The 18,062-nt window shown below is 41.7% G+C and overlaps 1 protein-coding gene across 7 annotated transcripts in view; it reads left to right on the top strand.

The window, feature by feature from the left end:
- Positions 1 to 18,062, top strand: part of adgrb2 (adhesion G protein-coupled receptor B2) — a 268,441-nt gene that overhangs the window by 228,606 nt on the left and 21,773 nt on the right. For 4 of the 7 annotated variants that reach the window (XM_034095060.1, XM_071204891.1, XM_071204890.1 and 1 more), the window contains exons 23-29: positions 5,748 to 5,847; positions 7,889 to 7,960; positions 10,190 to 10,282; positions 13,744 to 13,783; positions 14,188 to 14,202; positions 15,815 to 15,981; positions 16,140 to 16,856. In XM_034095060.1, the coding sequence (XP_033950951.1) occupies positions 5,748 to 5,847; positions 7,889 to 7,960; positions 10,190 to 10,282; positions 13,744 to 13,783; positions 14,188 to 14,202; positions 15,815 to 15,981; positions 16,140 to 16,856 (1,204 nt within the window). The remainder of the gene's footprint in view (positions 1 to 5,747; positions 5,848 to 7,888; positions 7,961 to 10,189; positions 10,283 to 13,743; positions 13,784 to 14,187; positions 14,203 to 15,814; positions 15,982 to 16,139; positions 16,857 to 18,062) is intronic. The other 3 variants (XM_071204887.1, XM_071204889.1, XM_071204888.1) reach the window with 3 other exon arrangements.

Genomic DNA, 18,062 nt, shown 5'->3' with positions numbered 1-18,062 from the left:
ATCACAGCCGAATTTGAAAATGTCCTTTATCGTGTGTCCATCGGGTTGTTAACAAAATCATGTAAATATATTATGTAAATAACCCAATTTGTGTTCTGTGAAACTGAAAAGGATATAATATATTATTTTGAAGGCGAGTTGACAGGAAGTTGTTGAACATGACGGAGAAAACGTAATATCTTCTACATATAAAGACGGAGAAAGTAAAGAACAAAGTCTGAAGATATCAGTACAGTATCATAGTACTTTAACATAATTATTTGTGTTACTTTCGTTGCAGTTGTATGTCTTAAATGTAATGTAAATGTTGCCTTTGTGTGTGGTTCGGGGCCATCTTCGTGCGAAATTCACAATTCCATATTCGTGTGTCCATCGGGTGTCAATTTCGGGACAGTGTGACAGGGGCTTTAGGAGCGCATACATATCCCAGTGCTACTTCACACAGTGGTTGCTCGTGTTGCTAACAGGACAGACTGTCATTAGCGTAATGTATTTTCTTATGAAGCCGTGGGGATATGGCTGGCGCTAAAGCAATGAGCTGTGATGGGACGTTAATGTAGCATAGCCCGAGCATGGCCCCATCATTCTCCAGTCGCGCTATATATACACACACACGTAGCACGAATACATACACAGTTTCTCTCCACCTGAGTAGTCAACTGTAAGTAAACAGCCAAAGTCTTTCTCTTCCTCTGCACCCTGATACAGCTCCATTGTGCACAGCCCTGCTTACACAAGCAGTAGAAGAACATAGTTGGTGTATTTCCTGTCTGTGTCACTGTAATCTGTTATTCCACACTATTCTGCTGTAACATTGCAATGTGCGTCTCTCACTTTCTCTGAGTCAATCTTTGTATTCTGACTGTTATTCATTTCTGCTACTTTTTAAAGATCTGGTTTTAATTTGCCTTTCTTTCTTTTTCTCCCTACCCTTCCCCCTTTTTTCTTTTCTCCTCCCTCCCTTTGTTGTGTCCACTTTTACTTCTTTTCTTTTGGTTCTTTTTTGCAACCTACACATTCACCTGTTGCCATTACCGACACTTGTGTTTCCACACATTCCCCCCAACCCCACTCCCATTTCTCCCACCCACATGGTTGTGTGTGTTTGTGTGTGTCTTTGTGCACATGTCCTAAAGTGTCCCAGCGGAGGCGCGTAGCCGACTGCTCCTGAAATGCTCCAAGTGTGGCGTGATCTCGAGCACCGCTATGTCCAGCCAGACTGCCAGCAGCGCCATGTTAGTCCATCTTCATCTTTCTACTTTTTCTCTCTCCCCATTCCTCTCTCTGTCTCTTGCTCTGCACCATCTTCTCTGCCTTCTTTATCCTAATCTCTGGCTGTTGATAATAATGCAGGATGACATTCAGGGAAAACAAACAAATTAAAGGAAAAAAACTTGTCCGACAAGCCGCCGATATTTAATGAGTGCATGTCTTGATCCAAAGTGGATTTTCCTGATGTCATGCAACCCGACCTGTGTCAGGCAGTGTTTGTAAATCAGATTGTTTTAACTTGTTTGTAGTTCTGGATTGTAGAGGCTTGACTTGTTAGGGCAGAAGAATGGCAGGAGTTACGGTGTGGCATTTTAAGATGTGTTGTTGTACCTTTGTGTGCTATACAAATAACTGGCAAAGCATTTGAAAATATCAAATGTCTTTACATACTGTGCAAACTAGAGAGTGCTACACGGCTGGAGAAATGAGTTTCTAAGTATGTTGTGGCTCTGCGGGACGCTTTGTCGAATCAGTATTACATTAATTACTTTTAGCAGTTTAAAAGGTCGGAGAAAACATGCTATAATCCAGTGATTTTTGAATTTTAAATTCCATATCAAGGACTAAAGGTCCAAATATCTCAGCCTACATTTTGAATTAATCTGTTTGAATACAACATTTCTCAATCAATGTTTATTACTTTTATATTTAATATAAGGTTATTAAAAAAGCCTCTGACTGCTACACCTGTTTCATTAGGATGCAAATCAATATCGTGCAATTTTCTAAATGTAATAAATGGAGGTTAGTGTTATATGCATTTCTCTGTATGCATCTCCTAGAGCAGTGGTTCTCAACTGGTGGGTCGCGACCCAAAAGTGGGTCGCAGATGTGTGAGTGAAGGAAAAAAAAATGTATTTCTTTTTTTGGGGGGGATTAAAAGTCAAACTTTTATTTTGAAGGCCTGATTTTCTAACGCTGTGCATGCAGTAGGCGTTGGACTGGAAGTACCGGAGACCATGAACGGTTTTGAAAACTTCTGTCACGTAGTGATCATCTTCTCAATAAAACATCTTTGCTGATGTTTTTCCGAGTCTTCTGGCATGTGATCAGAATCAAGATTGTTGCCGGAAGTCCCCACGGAGAATAACTTAGCGGTAGAACTACTCTTTATACATCCATGGGTACAACTTCAGATACAAATGAACACATAATGAAATATGACCCCGGTTTGATGATTGACAGGTCACAGAACAATGGGGGCTAACCTTACCCACAATTAAAGTAATTCACACAGACGATATCCTCTTTGCTCTTCTCTCTGTGTGGAGCAGCAAGCTGTCAGAACAAAGTGAAAAACAAACAATAGCATAAAATATTATTAATATGTCGGGTAGTAATAGATTTATTTATTTTCTTCTCAGAGTGTACCAGAATGGGTAGTTTATATGTTAGTATTTAAAAAAATCTCCTGGGGGAGAATCCCCCCAGACCCCCCTTCTGGGGCTGGGTTTTCAGTGGGCCTTTTTATGTTATGCAGTTCAGCTTTGATTCCATCATCTCATTAAACCTTATTTAAAAGCATACTTTAGTTCTGTGAAGGGATATAAGGAATGGATGCACTGTACTTCACTTTAATTAATATTGTATGCTGATAAGAGTATATTTTACTGCACGATCTTTTGTTGAATAGATTGTTGCCGGAAGTCCCCACGGAGAATAACTGCGGTAGAACTACTCTTTATACATCCATGGGTACAACTTCAGATACAAATGAACACATAATGAAATATGACCCCCGGTTTGATGACTGACAGGTCACAGAACAATGGGGGCTATCTACCCTTACCCACAATTAAAGTAATTCACACAGACGATCTCCTCTTTGCTCTTCTCTCTGTGAGGAGCAGCAAGCTGTCATAACTAAGTGAAAAACAAACAATGGCATAAAATATTATTAATATGTCGGGTAGTAATAGATTTATTTATTTTCTTCTCAGAGTGTACCAGAATGGGTAGTTTATATGTTAGTATTTAAAAAAATCTCCTGGGGGAGAATCCCCCCAGACCCCCCTTCTGGGGCTGGGTTTTCAGTGGGCCTTTTTATGTTATGCAGTTCAGCTTTGATTCCATCATCTCATTAAACCTTATTTAAAAGCATACTTTAGTTCTGTGAAGGGATATAAGGGATATATGCACTGTACTTCACTTTAATTAATATTGTATGCTGATAAGAGTATATTTTACTGCACGATCTTTTGTTGAATAGATTGTTGCCGGAAGTCCCCACGGAGAATAACTGCGGTAGAACTACTCTTTATACATCCATGGGTACAACTTCAGATACAAATGAACACATAATGAAATATGACCCCCGGTTTGATGATTGACAGGTCACAGAACAATGGGGGCTATCTACCCTTACCCACAATTAAAGTAATTCACACAGACGATCTCCTCTTTGCTCTTCTCTCTGTGAGGAGCAGCAAGCTGTCATAACTAAGTGAAAAACAAACAATGGCATAAAATATTATTAATATGTCGGGTAGTAATAGATTTATTTATTTTCTTCTCAGAGTGTACCAGAATGGGTAGTTTATATGTTAGTATTTAAAAAAATCTCCTGGGGGAGAATCCCACCAGACCCCCCTTCTGGGGCTGGGTTTTCAGTGGGCCTTTTTATGTTATGCAGTTCAGCTTTGATTCCATCATCTCATTATACCGTATTTAAAAGCATACTTTAGTTCTGTGAAGGGATATAAGGGATATATGCATTGTACTTCACTTTAATTAATATTGTATGCTGAAAAGAGTATATTTTACTGCAAGATTTTTTGTTGAATAGATTTGAGTGGTTAAAAATGTCGGGTCGCGATCTATTGACTAAGGAAAAAGTGGGTCCCGAGGCCTGACCAGTTGAGAACCACTGTCCTAGAGGTTGTTAACGTGTTAGCAGCTGCCACATAGTCTCATAAGAAAATATACCTTATTTATATGTATTTTCTTTCCTTGAGAACAGTTTTGTTTTGTATTCATGGTCTAATGTTCAGAGCAGCCAGTCTGTTAATGAAAGACCCTCCTCCCGTCTTTCGCTTGCAAACCATCCTTTGCATATTTAACTACGTCCTTGTGCAAATCTTTCATTACGGCTTTGTGTTTGTTTTAGAGGAGCACTCTGTTTAAAGCAGGAGCTCTGATCTTAGTTGTGTTGTTGCATGATTGGACACTAATGGAATGAGATTGCCTATTTGCAGTAACAAGTTTGTATCAGTCTCTTGTTGTCAATAGGGAAACACGGGGCCGTTATCGACTTTCTTTTACCCATCTTTGTCAATCTCAGATCCACCTACATTTTTGCTGAATGCATAATATTGTATTATTAGAATTCATTTATACCACACATTACTGCATTTCTTCTTGCTGCTTGTGAAATTCTACTTTGGCTGGAGGGTTCTTCAGAATAATGAGTTTATAGAAATCCTAGCTATAATCAAACAGTCTGTGTGGTATAATTTGTAATTTACTGAAAAAGCATTCAAACACAATAATTCACCTTCAATGTTTCTCACATTACACACGCCTTCACTCTCTCTAGTATTATTATATAGTAAGCCGGGTCTATTTATACCTAAGTGATAAAGCTTTAAAGAGTAGTACTTGGGAATTTATTTCTAGATGGAGACAATTTGAATTTTGTGATAAAAGCATCCCCCATATTTCTTTCTCCCAAATGACATTGTAGCACTTAAAAATAATATCTCATTAAAGACACTTATTATTTACAACGAGGTACACTGGAAGAATTAGAGTGTTTCTTTCCTCTTAGAATATGTCGTGGAATTGAACCATATACTATGGTTTAAAAAAAAAGACCTGGAAACGTTAACAAGAGGACATGTTTTAGTTAGATTTTCTATTTTAATCATAGCTTTGGAAATGACCTGCATCACTCTCAGTGCAGCTAAACAGAGCTGTCTGTCAGTCAGACATTTGTAGAACAAGGAATATGTGCTCGAAAGGCATGAACATTTTAAATCGGTGTCTGACTCTGTAGAGTTACACATGCACACACACACACACACACACACACACACACACACACACACACACACACACACACACACTCCTACACACACACGTACTCCTCAGAAGGGCCCTGTGTCAGTACTTGTCAATGGCCTGTCTTCTCCCTCCCTTTTGGCCCTCTGCCTTTTGCCTCTCACTTCACGAACATGACACTTGCTGCACACCAACCCTGTCATTGTGAGAAATTGTCAGTGTCATAACTATCCACATGATTACACATCGTCTAGCGCAGCTCAGTTGGAATATTATGCAAACCTCGGTGTGCCAATCAGCTACAAACTGCCCACCACTGAACCTCTGACTGATCTGTGTGTGTGAGAAGTGGAATTGTGTGACTTACCAAAGATGGCTGGTCTGGTTTGAGACTGAACCCCTTGTACCTTCTCCTTGTTTCCTCTCCCTACCCCCCACCCTCTCTGTGTCTGCCTTTCTTTCTCTTTCTCTGACAGGGCGTCTCTGTGGAGCTCCTGCGTAGTTCTCCCCCTGTTAGCATTAACCTGGATGTCAGCAGTGCTGGCCATAACTGACCGGCGCTCCACACTTTTCCAGGTGATATTTCTCAGCAATACCCTTACACACTGTATCACTAAGACAATTGCTGCACTATAGAAAAGGTGGCTTTACATTGGTGAATGGCATCAAATAGGGGGAGGTATGCTTTTTGAACTTTATCACATTAAAGGGGCCCTATTATGCAAATGTAAAAATGACATCCTGTCTAAACATCAGTCAGGCTTCAGAAAGCAACATAGCACCATCACTGCGACAATGAAAGTGGTAAATGACATTACGAGTATTTTAGATAATAAGCAGAGTTGTGCAGCTCTGTTTATTGACCTTTCCAAAGCGTTTGATACCATCGATCATCGCATCTTAAAGCAGAGGCTACTCAGTATTGGCATATTGAGCCATACAGTGGGGTGATTTGTGAACTACCTCTCTGAAAGGTCCCAATGTGTTCACTTTGATGGGCTGTCTTCTGAGTGGTTAAACATTGCTAATGGTGTTCCTCAAGGTTCTGTTTTAGGTCCACTTTTATTTTCCATACTGTATATATCAACAGTTTAGGTGAAAATGTGGATGAAGCTACTTTACATTTCTATGCGGATGATACCGTGATGTACTGTGCAGCAGGTCCCTCCATTCAGGAGGCTGGTGTTAAATTACAGACTGTTTTTAACATTATTCAGACTCAGCTCGCTGAGCTTAAGCTTCTTTTAAATGTTGATAAAACCAAGGTAATACTATTTTCAAAAGCTAAAAAGACACCAGAGCCTGTTTTAGATATTGTTACTATGCAAGGACAAGTACTAGAAGTGGTTAGCTGTTATAAATACCTAGGTATCTGGCTTGATGATTGTCTTACTTTTAAACGTCATGTCAATAACCTGCTTAAAAATCTGAGGGTTAGACTAGGTTTCTTTTTCAGAAACAAGTCCTGGTTCTCGCTTGAGGCCAGGAAAAGGCTAGTCACTGTGACCTTTTTACCTGTGGTGATTTGTTGTATATGAATGCACCTGCCTATTGCCTGAACAAGTTAGATGCCGCCTATCACAGCGCACTGAGATTTGTCACAAATTGTAAAGCACTTACGCATCACTGTACCCTGTATGCCAAGGCAGGTTTGCCATCACTTACTGTAAAGAGGCTCACTCATTGGTACACGTTTATTTATACAGCTTTGTTGGGTAAACTCCCGTATTATATCTGCTCTCTGATAACATGCACACAACACTAAACACACTATAGCACCAGTAAAGCATAATGGGGCCCCTTTAATCCTGAATGATTGTGTAAATAAACCAAAAAATAGGATCAACTTTGGAAAAAATATAAAACAATGAACCAACGATCCCACTATGTCAAGACCATGATCAGAGACACAGCCTATGAATGACAATATAAATGGCTGCACTGATTTATGAATGGCTTGGTTGACTCATGTAATTCCTGTGTTTCTCTAATGATCCCTGAGTCCTTTCACTGCAGCATCACAGGATATGATAATATATGGTGGGTTTGAAAAAAGGGTGCTGCAACATCCTGGGGTGCCTTAAAGACAGTTCAAGCGTGACACAAGATGTATTTGTGTCTTTTTTTCAGAGCATTTTTCATCTTTCAACTTGTCAGAAAAACGTAAAACAAGGCATTTACTTAAACAGCATTTTTATATTCCGTTCGTAAATATATGAAAACAGGGAGAAAAAAGGCATAAATGAATAAAATCACCATAACAAGATCCTAAGTTAACTTTTCAATAATACCACAGATAAAAACGGTAATGGCAGCTCAGGTCTCTTGTTGCCATGGTAACACAACACACTTTCTGGCTCTCACCCCAGGTGAAAAGAAGTCGGAAATAGCAACTGTCAGAGCGGTGATGGATAAAAACTCTAATTAATTATACCAAATATTGATATGAGATCATATATATCCTGTGTGACACTCTGTATAGTATGTGTTGTGGGAGGAATCCATGGAAAACAAAAAAAATACTTTAAACAGGTGCAATTGTTTTACATTTTTTGGGACCACTATGATAATATAATGTGTCATAATTAACAAGGAAACATGTTGTTGTCTCCTCCAGGTCCTCTTTGCCGTCTTTGACTCCGTCCAAGGTTTCGTCATCATCACCGTCCACTGTGCAATGCGTCGAGAGGTAAGTTCGTTTTTCCTCACTGCAGCTGTGTGGATCCGAGACATTTCGAGTTCATCCATTTTTAATTCAGCACCACACAGTGACCTCAGCGACATTCACTTCCTCTGACAGGTGCGATTCATGTTCGTAAATGTCACGTTAGTTTCCGGGTCAGTCTGAAGTCTCTGCAGAACACAGGCGGACCAGACATAAGAGGGATTAGCCCAGTATTGATGTCCTGTGTTATGGCAATTCCTCTACATAATGCAGTATGATAGTGCAGTATTGTCCATCTGATCCAAGGCTGCTTTAAGGAGCTTAGTAAGATGGTGTATGAAATAAGACGATAAGTCCCCGACTAATACCCTCTAGTTCCTTTTTGCCACATGCTTGTGTGTGTGTCCCGGGATGCTGGGTTTTAAACCCATTGTCAACATACATGAAGTCGTGCCCTTGAGATAGACATTTACACACACTCATTTTTCATCTGGCTAAATCAAAACTGTTACTCAATTAATGAATTTACAATGTCATCGCTTTTCCATAACTGTAAATGTGTCGCTGATGCATGTACACCACACAGAGCCTTGCCTTTATCCAAGAGACCATTATGATATTGAATGCACTTCATGGTGTAAGTGAATTCCTAAATGCTCGGTGTGCTTAGCTGCATTAAATCAATATCACAAAAGCGGCAGGGATCAGGGTACAGTAAATCCAGGAATTATTTATTGTAAGTGTATGAAAATCCCCTGCGTAAATCCTCCGTAGCTGCTGAACAACAGGCAGAGGGGAGTGCTGTACCGAGGGGGAGGAACACGGGGGGAAACGAGGAAGCATTACGCTGCAAAACAAGAGGGAAGGCAGTTGAGAGTGTGATGCTACTTGAAGTTAAGTACAGACTCAAAACACGCCCTCTGATAGTGCCTGTTGCATGTAGGGGAACAACGGAGGATAAAAGGAAGGAGGTGGCAGGGTAAGCCTGCTCAGATCAGTCAGGAGCCAGCAGGAGAGGAAACATGTGAAGCTATTATGTGAGGGAGGTTGAGGGAAGGACTTAGTTAAGTGAGTAGAGAGGAAGGGGACGAAGGAGAGTGGATGACAAATTGCATGCAGAGATGGCGAAAGGGACGTGATTCAAAAGCGAAGCAGGGGATGATGGTAAGGGAGGAGGAAATGGAGAGCAAGGTGGAGAGAGGTGTGGACACATAGAGGAGCTCTTCACTTTGATGTCAGGATGAGCTGCTTTTCACACACACACACACACACACACACACACACACACACACACACACACACACACACATGGGAGAACAGGAAACAAATGCCACAAAGGATGAGTATGGACATAAAAAGAAGAGATGGATGGAAGGAAATAATGGAGGCAATACACTCGCCCATGCAGTATTAATAAGACATAGATTCTTCTCCAATCCACTCCATTTGTAGCGACACACACACACACACACACACACACACACACACACACACACAGATGAGACCACCCAGCTAGATTGAAGATGCTCTCGTTCTCTCTTGCGCAGCGTCTTGCTCGAGCACTCTTGTATTTCCACCCATGAGATTCTTATGGGCTTTGACAGCGGCAACATTGAGAAATGATGTTGCTCCGCAGCAAGTAACCAGGGTATCTATAATACAGAGCCCGATGGGGGGGGAAGAATCTCAGAGTCGGTTGTGAAACACGATGCGCAGGGATCTATTTGATTTGAGCTGTGTTACAAGAACCTGACCTTTGACGGCTGGCTAGTGTGTGTTTGCTTAGAATGCCGTACTTTGGAGGATAGAGAAAAAACAACAAGACGGCAGTCAAAAAGCCCATTGGTGGGAACATCCTATAAACCACGCTGCTGGTTTTAATTTGGGCCGAGCGGCGCTGATCTCACAAGGCTCAAATACGCCACTTTAAAGAACTGCTTTGTACTTTCTATACCGCACTGACATTACATAAGCTACAAGGCTGAGCTATTTGCATAGAATATAGCTTTTGTTGTGCCTTTTTCACATAATGCAGTATTCACTGGACATCTGTCATTGCAGTGATTAAGACTAGGAATAGATCATGTCTGAGGGAGTGTGTTCCCCATGTTCCAGCGTTTGCCAAACTTTTAAGTAAAAAAGTAAAATGTCTGCAAACTTATTTTCTTTGCATCCTTCCTCTCCCTTATTCTGTTCCCCTCCCACTCTGTATTTATCCTCCTTGTTCCCCTCTTCTCTTGTCCACGCCTTTAGGTGCAGGATGCGGTGCGCTGTAGGATGGGGGGATGTAAAGATGACAGCGAAAACTCCCCAGACTCCTGCAAGAATGGACAGGTGCAGATCATGGTGAATACCATTTCATTTCATCCCGCACTGCAATCCATTTGCTTCATACTAATGCTGGAGCTTTTGTAGTTTCAGCTCCAATAACAGGAAGCATGATTGTTGTGCTCAAACTCATACCTGGCTCTCACTTTTTCCCTTAAGGAAGTCATTATTGTTTATGCGTTATGCATCTACCATTTTTATTTCCCCCAAAAAATTTCATTTACCTTCGAAAATGCAATTTCCCTCCCAGCCTAAAAAATCCCGTGGTGTCATAACTGGACATGAAATGTTGTCGAAAAAATCCACTTCTGTAACAGTAGCCTGCATGGATTAATTTAATTGCATTTTGATATTCTTGTTGCTCGCATTTTATTCATGATGAAAATGTATATATTGCTCGTGGCATTTCGTGTATTACCAAAACATTCATTTCAGCACTTTTATTTACTTTGAACCTAAACTTCCTGCTCTGTATTTGAAGAGCACGGAGCTCCCGTAAGGTTATTGTACGTGTTCCAAATCTGGCTAATAGCGCTATAAATCATATAGACTTGAAATGCCTCGCCAATGTCAGCACGGTCACACTGCGACTATGAGAGCACGAGCGACTCTCGCACGCCATTCCCTTTATTTCTCCCTCAGACCTGTTTGCGGTAACGATTATGGCTTTCTGAACGCCCCTCCGAGGTTATCAAGATTAAACTTTGGAGCCATCATTCTGCTCGGAGAACCCATTATGACAAATGTTCTTTCTCTGTTTTCATAACCGAGAGGAACATCTACAGTCTAACTGAGCTTATTTGATTTTGGGTTAAATGTATTGTTATCATACACACAGCTCGTTGTTGTGCCAACTATTTCTCGGCTGGTAAAGTTTCGTCTAAAAGTGACGGCACATATGCATGGACGGTTTAATGAACACAATACCCTTGAGAATATTAATTATGAAGGATAATTTGGAGCCACCAGTAATGCAATGTCCCCATCATAACTACTCTCAGGTCGTTGCTATTGTCAGTATTTAAATGTTAAACCGCCGACATTTAGAGAAATTATAAGACGTAGAAGTGCAGCTACACCTTCTTATTAAAGCAGTATAAAAGCCTTTTTCAGTTAAAGTGTTTAATTAGTTAATCTCCGTTTTATTTTTGTATTCATTCATTCCTTTTACACCATCAGAATTGCTCTAATGTGAACTTCAGTGGGCAGCAGTATGGCTCTCTGCGTATCGGCACCCCCCCGTGCCTGTCCAGTTGCCACCAGCAATTGCCACCTGCGGGCCACCAGGCCTGCCAACAAGCCTGTTACCACAGTCTGCCCCGCAGCAACAACCAGGGGCTCGAGCACAGCCATGCGCACGAGCATAGCCCCATCCTGAACAACAACCACAACCACAACCACGCTCATAACCATAACCACGTCGCCCACAACCACAACCACATCGGAAGCTTTCCAGTATGTCACTCGTAGAAAAGACATTGTCATTATGAATAGTGAAGCCCATAGATGGATTAAAGGTGGAATCTGTAGAATAATATGTTGCAATGACTAGGAACAGATATGAGAGGAATGGTTAGACATTTAGAAAAAGACCCCTTTCTAGGAGGTAAATGAGAAGATGGAAGCCTTTTATATGTTTTTCACGCTAAATATAAAACCTATAGCCAATAACTGGCATAGCGTATTTTAGCTTAGCTTAGTGCAAGGACTACAAATGGCTCAACTCACTCATGGACTTTTTATATTTTGTTTAATCTGTAAACAATCAGAAGTTGGAATTGTTACTTTATGGTTTTAAAGGGGGTACTGTGGATGTAGGGTCACTTCGCCCAGACAGAAAATAGTCCCACACAAACCCTGGTAAAAACACAAGGTAGCAATTATACATGTTTTATTTATCTTAAATAGACACACAAGACATAACATGCTTATAAGTGGTGTTAGTAGCAAGCTCGTAGGCATATTATTTTCCTGTTGGAAAGTGCCAGGCTAGCCTTTTCCCATATTTCCTGTATTTATGCTTTGTTTTAATTACACATTCCACCTTTAAATCTACGTAGGAATAGCTGTGGTGTATAATATAAACTCCCTCTTTTCCTTTAGCATGGTATACAGACAATATGTGTTTTTAATTGATTAAGAACATTTTGGTTTCTTTTGCAATTACTTCAGTAGGAACCTCCCCAGAAGGCTGGGATTTATTGGATGTTTTTTCATTCAATAGGACTGAGCAAAATAAACGTTGTTCCCTTATAGTGTTTGTTGACTTACTGTACTTAACCTGAGGGTTTTATAGAGAGTGTATTATAGTAAAAATAAAGATGATTTGTTTTTCTCAATTTGAATGCTAGAGTGACTGAGAGAAAGAGAGAGCGGTTTATTTCATATCCTCATTCGTCCATTTAGTAGAGACCCATTTACAGTGCTGCGGGTGATTTGCGTACTAAGAGCTTTGCTGCTCCTCTGAGACCTTCACATAGTCTCTCCTTCTCTCTTTCAGTTTTTCATTCTCCTCTTCGTCTTCTCTTTGCCTGTGTGGCGTGCCCAAAATGTCTAAAGTGTCTAGTTTATTATCCAAACAAAAGCTTTTGTCAATGGATCCCACCGAGGACATGAGGAGGCTCTTTGGTGAGAGGAGGGAGGACCACACCTGCATGGCAATGAGCTTCACTTTCACTGAAGTTTCGGAAAACTTGAGTGATAGCCATTCGAGAAACAATACTTTTTAATTCAACCCACCGCCCTCAGTCTTTGGGAGTTTTACTTTACCCAGAGGAGAAGTGCCACCCTGCTCTCCTCAAGTGAGAACAAACCAAATAAACATTTTGAACCTTATCTACATAAAAAGTTAATCGGAGTGCAGGTTGAACTCAGTGTTGTGTGGATGTTTGTGTTCCCTGGTGTGAATGAATTGTAAAGGTACAAAATATGTTTTTCCAGTCTGACAAATGCTTGGCTGGAAGACGGCAAAGTTGTGCTTCAACTGGCCCAGCGGATAATAGTTTAGCTGCAGTGTAAGTGACTCTCCCTGTTTGCATTCAGACGATAGCGAAGTGACTGTTGAGTCGTATAGTTGGAAAAGCAGAAACTGGGTTCTGCTCGTCTTGTTTCAGAACTGTATTTGGATCTGCTGCTGTGCGCTGATACACAGTAGGAACACAGTAGCAGTGTTTGCATAATTCTCTGCTCTTTTTTTTTTTTAAAGGCCTTGGAAAAATTCACTTTGAACAGATGAAAACTGAACATGTATGACTTAAGGCACCGTCTCATTCACAGGGGGCTATAGTAATGTACTTGGTTGTAAAGTGTCACCATAGCAACAGATCCTTTCGTTTTTTCAACTGTCCGATTAAAACATCATTAGATACAGCATAACCATTTGAAATCCAATCGCTCATCTGGCTGGTGTCTCTATTAATACGTTGAATGTAAGACACTCATTGTATTTCCTCTCTCTTCCCCCCCTTCCTCCCTCTTAGACGGATTTTGAGAAGGATGTGGACTTGGCATGTCAAACAGGTAAGCTCTCCCTTCCACATGATTTACTTTTCCATTTCTCCCTTTGTCTCCTCCGCTGTCCAACACAGGATTAGCATTGCAGAGAGGCAATGGAGAGCTGCGACGTAGCTTGCTGCTTTGCATGTTGATAGACTGACGGGAGACGATGTGCTGCAGTACACGTCCACACAGCTGCACACCAATTATTATTCCTTATCAATCACACTGATTCTGCCCAATGTGTGTTCAGCGAGCATATGTTTGAATGAGACTGTGTTTAATTGTGCATGATAATAACACTCCTCAGTGTGTAAAGACCTGTTTCACTCGCTGCTGGTCTTGTGTTTGGATATGTTACAAATGTACCCCGATGTTTTGTGTTTGTGAAATATTAACACAATCACTTTCCCCCTCCATCCTTGCAGAGAGAGGACACCCATGTAAGTTGTGCACACGATTGACCTTATTAACACTGCCTGGTTTGTCCCTCAACCTAATTCCTATAGACGAACATCAATTGTACGGGGATGTAGAAAATCCAACATTACTGCAGTGGTACCTCTCTTGTAAACAGACTTGTTGATAAAGAATTCTAAGTTTTAAGAAATTGTTATTCGTTTTTTCTTTGCTTTGCTGTTATCAGCTGCAACGACACGGCAGATAAAAACCACAAGCATCTGCTCAATTAAATCAATTTCACTTTCAGTAACCGAGGACCAATCAGCTGCCAAGAAAAAAAGAGCCCCCACAAACATTATTTGCTATTTACTTTTTGGCCAAAATACCAATATTACAATATAAATCCCCCCCCCCCCCAACATTAATCAACATTAATACCATGCCACCGCAGTAATGGTGTAAAACTACCGCCGGATTCGTCTATAGTCCATTCTGTTGGTCTCCACTGTTGGATGCAGATGTGAAGGGATCAGATTTTGCAAAACCTTGTCAAGTCCTTTCATATAACGTTGCACTAACAGGACGGTAAAACACAGAAAATGTGATGTTTTGTACTCAGCCAGTGTCCTCAATTTTTGATGAAACGTGGTGCTTTTGAACATTTTGTCACATCAATGCTGGTTACACAAACATGGTCTGTGCTATATGCTTTGGTTAAGAATTGGATTTTGGGGCCACAAAAGTACATTTCCTTTCCTCTGATGGTGACGGAATGAGCATGATATCTGGCATGAACTTGAAAACGGTTTGAGTTGTGTTTGATTGTGATGATAGATGGATGTCAGATGTGATTAAGCATCGTCTCTGATCAGCATGTCATAGTTAATTTTGGAGTAGCTATTCTAGAAATATATAGTATTGTTTGTAGTTTCCCTTCCTCAACAACTTGCATGAAAGCTAACCCAAATCCACTATAAATAGTTTTTATTTACGGTTTTATGAAATGAAAACAGGCCCTGGGCTAATACAGGAATACACGTTGATGCCCATGCATTACAGAACATAGGTATACAGACTCTCACACACACACACACACACACACACACACACACACACACACACACACACACACACACACACACACACACACACACACAGGGCATACTAAACTGTGCAGCAAGATAGCAGGGATAGAGGATTTGGCTCCATTTCCTTGGATGCACATTTTGCACTTTCTCCAAGCTAATAAAAATGTTGGCACACCGGCAACACTTTAGTTGGAGCAACACTTTAAGCTCACAGTTTTTGAGACACAACTCATCTTAGTAACTTCGAACCGCATAAGACCAAAAACTGAAGTGACATTCTCTTGGATATGCAATATATCTCACAGTCACATCAAAGATTCAAACAAACTTCACTATCGAAACCCTAATGTATGTTTCTGTTTCACCTATCTGTTTTTAACATGTATCCACTTATTTCCATTCCATTCCATTCCTCTTTATACTTCTCAATGTTCTGCTTCCTCAACATTTGCCTCTTCCTTAACCTCACTTATTTTAACTCTTCACTTCTTCTTTTGCTTTTACCAACTCCCCTTTCCCCGACTCTATGTATTACCATGGCTTCCCTTGTCTCCTCGCACCTTAGTCATATTCAAGGAGGTCAACACGTGTAACCCGGCCACCATCACCGGCACCCTTTCCCGCATCTCCCTGGATGATGATGACGAGGATCCAAAGCTCGCAGCCCATCAGGAAGGGGTCAACTTCAGCTCCCTCCCCGGGAACATCCCCCCTCCCAACCTGATCGTACAGGTACAAGATTGAAGTTTGCATTGACTGACCTATTGCCTGATCTTCTTCTAGTCCCAAAACTACATTTAAAAATAATGGAAAATGTAATCTAGCAACAAGAAATTATTAAAGTTGAAAATAACATTATTAGGAAAACTAAAACGTTTTTGTTCCACAAGGTTCCAACCCTGAGCGGCCTGAATGAGCTGAGTGAGACGCCCCTAAAGAAGGACGTGAACCTCGATCAGCAGAGACAGCATGGGCAGCAACGTAGCGGCGCTCCAATCTACCTGTGCACCGAGAGTGGCCTAGGGTGGGCTCGACCGCCCCCCTCCTCCAACACCTCCCAGGACGGAAGTGCCTGTAGTGGAGGCAGTGGATGTGGGAGCGGAGTAAACGGAGGAAGTGGGGAGGGAGATTACATGGTCTTACCTCGTAGGACGGTTAGTCTCAAACCTCCAGCTCCCTGCTCTCAAGGAGGAGGCCTGGGTCTGGGGGGCGAGGACAAGCCCCTCAACATCGCAGTGGAGGATCCTCCCTTCCCCCCGCCTCCCTCACCCCTGACCCTCCACCCAGCTGAGAGTGAGGCGTACCCGGCGGATTTTGTGCCGTCTAGCGTAGGTGACATGAACATCGCCATGAACCTCAACCGCTCCTATGGGACGATCAAAACCATGCCCCACGGGCACGCCCACATGATGGCTCCGGGTGGTCTTGTACACTCCCACGGAGGACACATGCACTCCCATGGGCATTCGCTCCAGCTGAAGCAGGGCCAGAGGCCGTCGGTCAGACAAATTCTGACAGGGGGACCCACAGTGGAGAGAACCAGGACCCTGCCACGCAACTTGGGCAGCACCAATGCCAACAGCAGCCACTCAGCAGGATCCTTGGAGGTGGGTGAGAGGTTGAGGGGTGAGGGAAGGAGAGGTTCCAAGTGTTGGTGCCACTATGTTCACCTTTCACTTGAGCACACAGTTGATGTTGACGGTTATGGATGCAGTGGTGGTGGTGTGGCTATGTATGGGAAGTTGTGGTGGTAGAATGACAAAGGGAGGAACGTGCTCTGTAGTACTCCTTAGTTGGACCTGTAATCCTGTAAATGCAAGGATTGAAAATACTTTTATTTTAACAGTAAAATCCAAATAAAACCATTTACATCAAATGCAAAGTCACTTAGTTAAAGAAAGATTTTAGTGCTATGAAGTTTGCTTCTTTCAGCTGAGTAGTATTCATTGCTGCCGACTGAGGCAATCAGCGTTGAAATGAGTTATTCTCTCAATGGAAGACAGCTTTGTGTGTGTGTGTGTGTGTGTGTGTGTGTGTGTGTGTGTGTGTGTGTGTGTGTGTGTGTGTGTGTGTGTGTGTGTGTGTGTGTGTGTGTGTGTGTGTGTGTGTGTGTGTGTGTGTGTGTGTGTGTGTGTGTGTGTGTGTGTGTGTGTGTGTGTGTGTGTGTGTGTGTGTGTGTGTGTGTGTGACACCCCCTCCTAGCTGTACAAGGTGGTACAGCAGATGGACTGAGACAGACAGGATCAGAGGAAATACCCCTGGTGAATGTTTCAGCCCACCTTAATTGTACACACACACACACTGACGCAAACACAGGAACAGGCATATAAACACACATACACACACACACACACAGACACACTTTGCATCTTTCCCGAAATAGCATCTTGCACTGTTGATTAAAGAGATGGAAGCGACACTTTCACCGAAAAAGTGCAGATGCTTCACTTAGGCCTGAGGACGTTAAGGATGTGTCATTAAAACTTGTAACAAATCAGAAGAGCTACGAGAACACTCATGAATACCAAGAAATACAAAAAAATGAATCTGCAGATAAACCTGCGGGATGTAATTTACTGCTATAATTTCACCCTGTTTGAATATGCTTGATTTGGAGACGGATATCAGAGCGTGCCTCTCAAGATTAAATCACAGCAGCGCTTTATTCCCCAATTCAAACACGGTGATACCTAATGGAGGGACCACGCAAATGCACTCTGTGTTCATTTCACTGTCCATTTTCAGTTAGAGGATTGTAAATTTAAACTCTTATGCTTACGAAATGTTCACAGGGCATATTAGTTTATTATCGA

This window comes from Pseudochaenichthys georgianus, chromosome 11 (genome assembly GCF_902827115.2).
Source record: "Pseudochaenichthys georgianus chromosome 11, fPseGeo1.2, whole genome shotgun sequence".
NCBI classification, from domain to species: Eukaryota; Metazoa; Chordata; class Actinopteri; order Perciformes; family Channichthyidae; genus Pseudochaenichthys; species Pseudochaenichthys georgianus.
The sequence above is the reverse complement of the archived record's forward strand: the minus strand, read 5'-3'. Positions and strand labels throughout refer to the sequence as shown.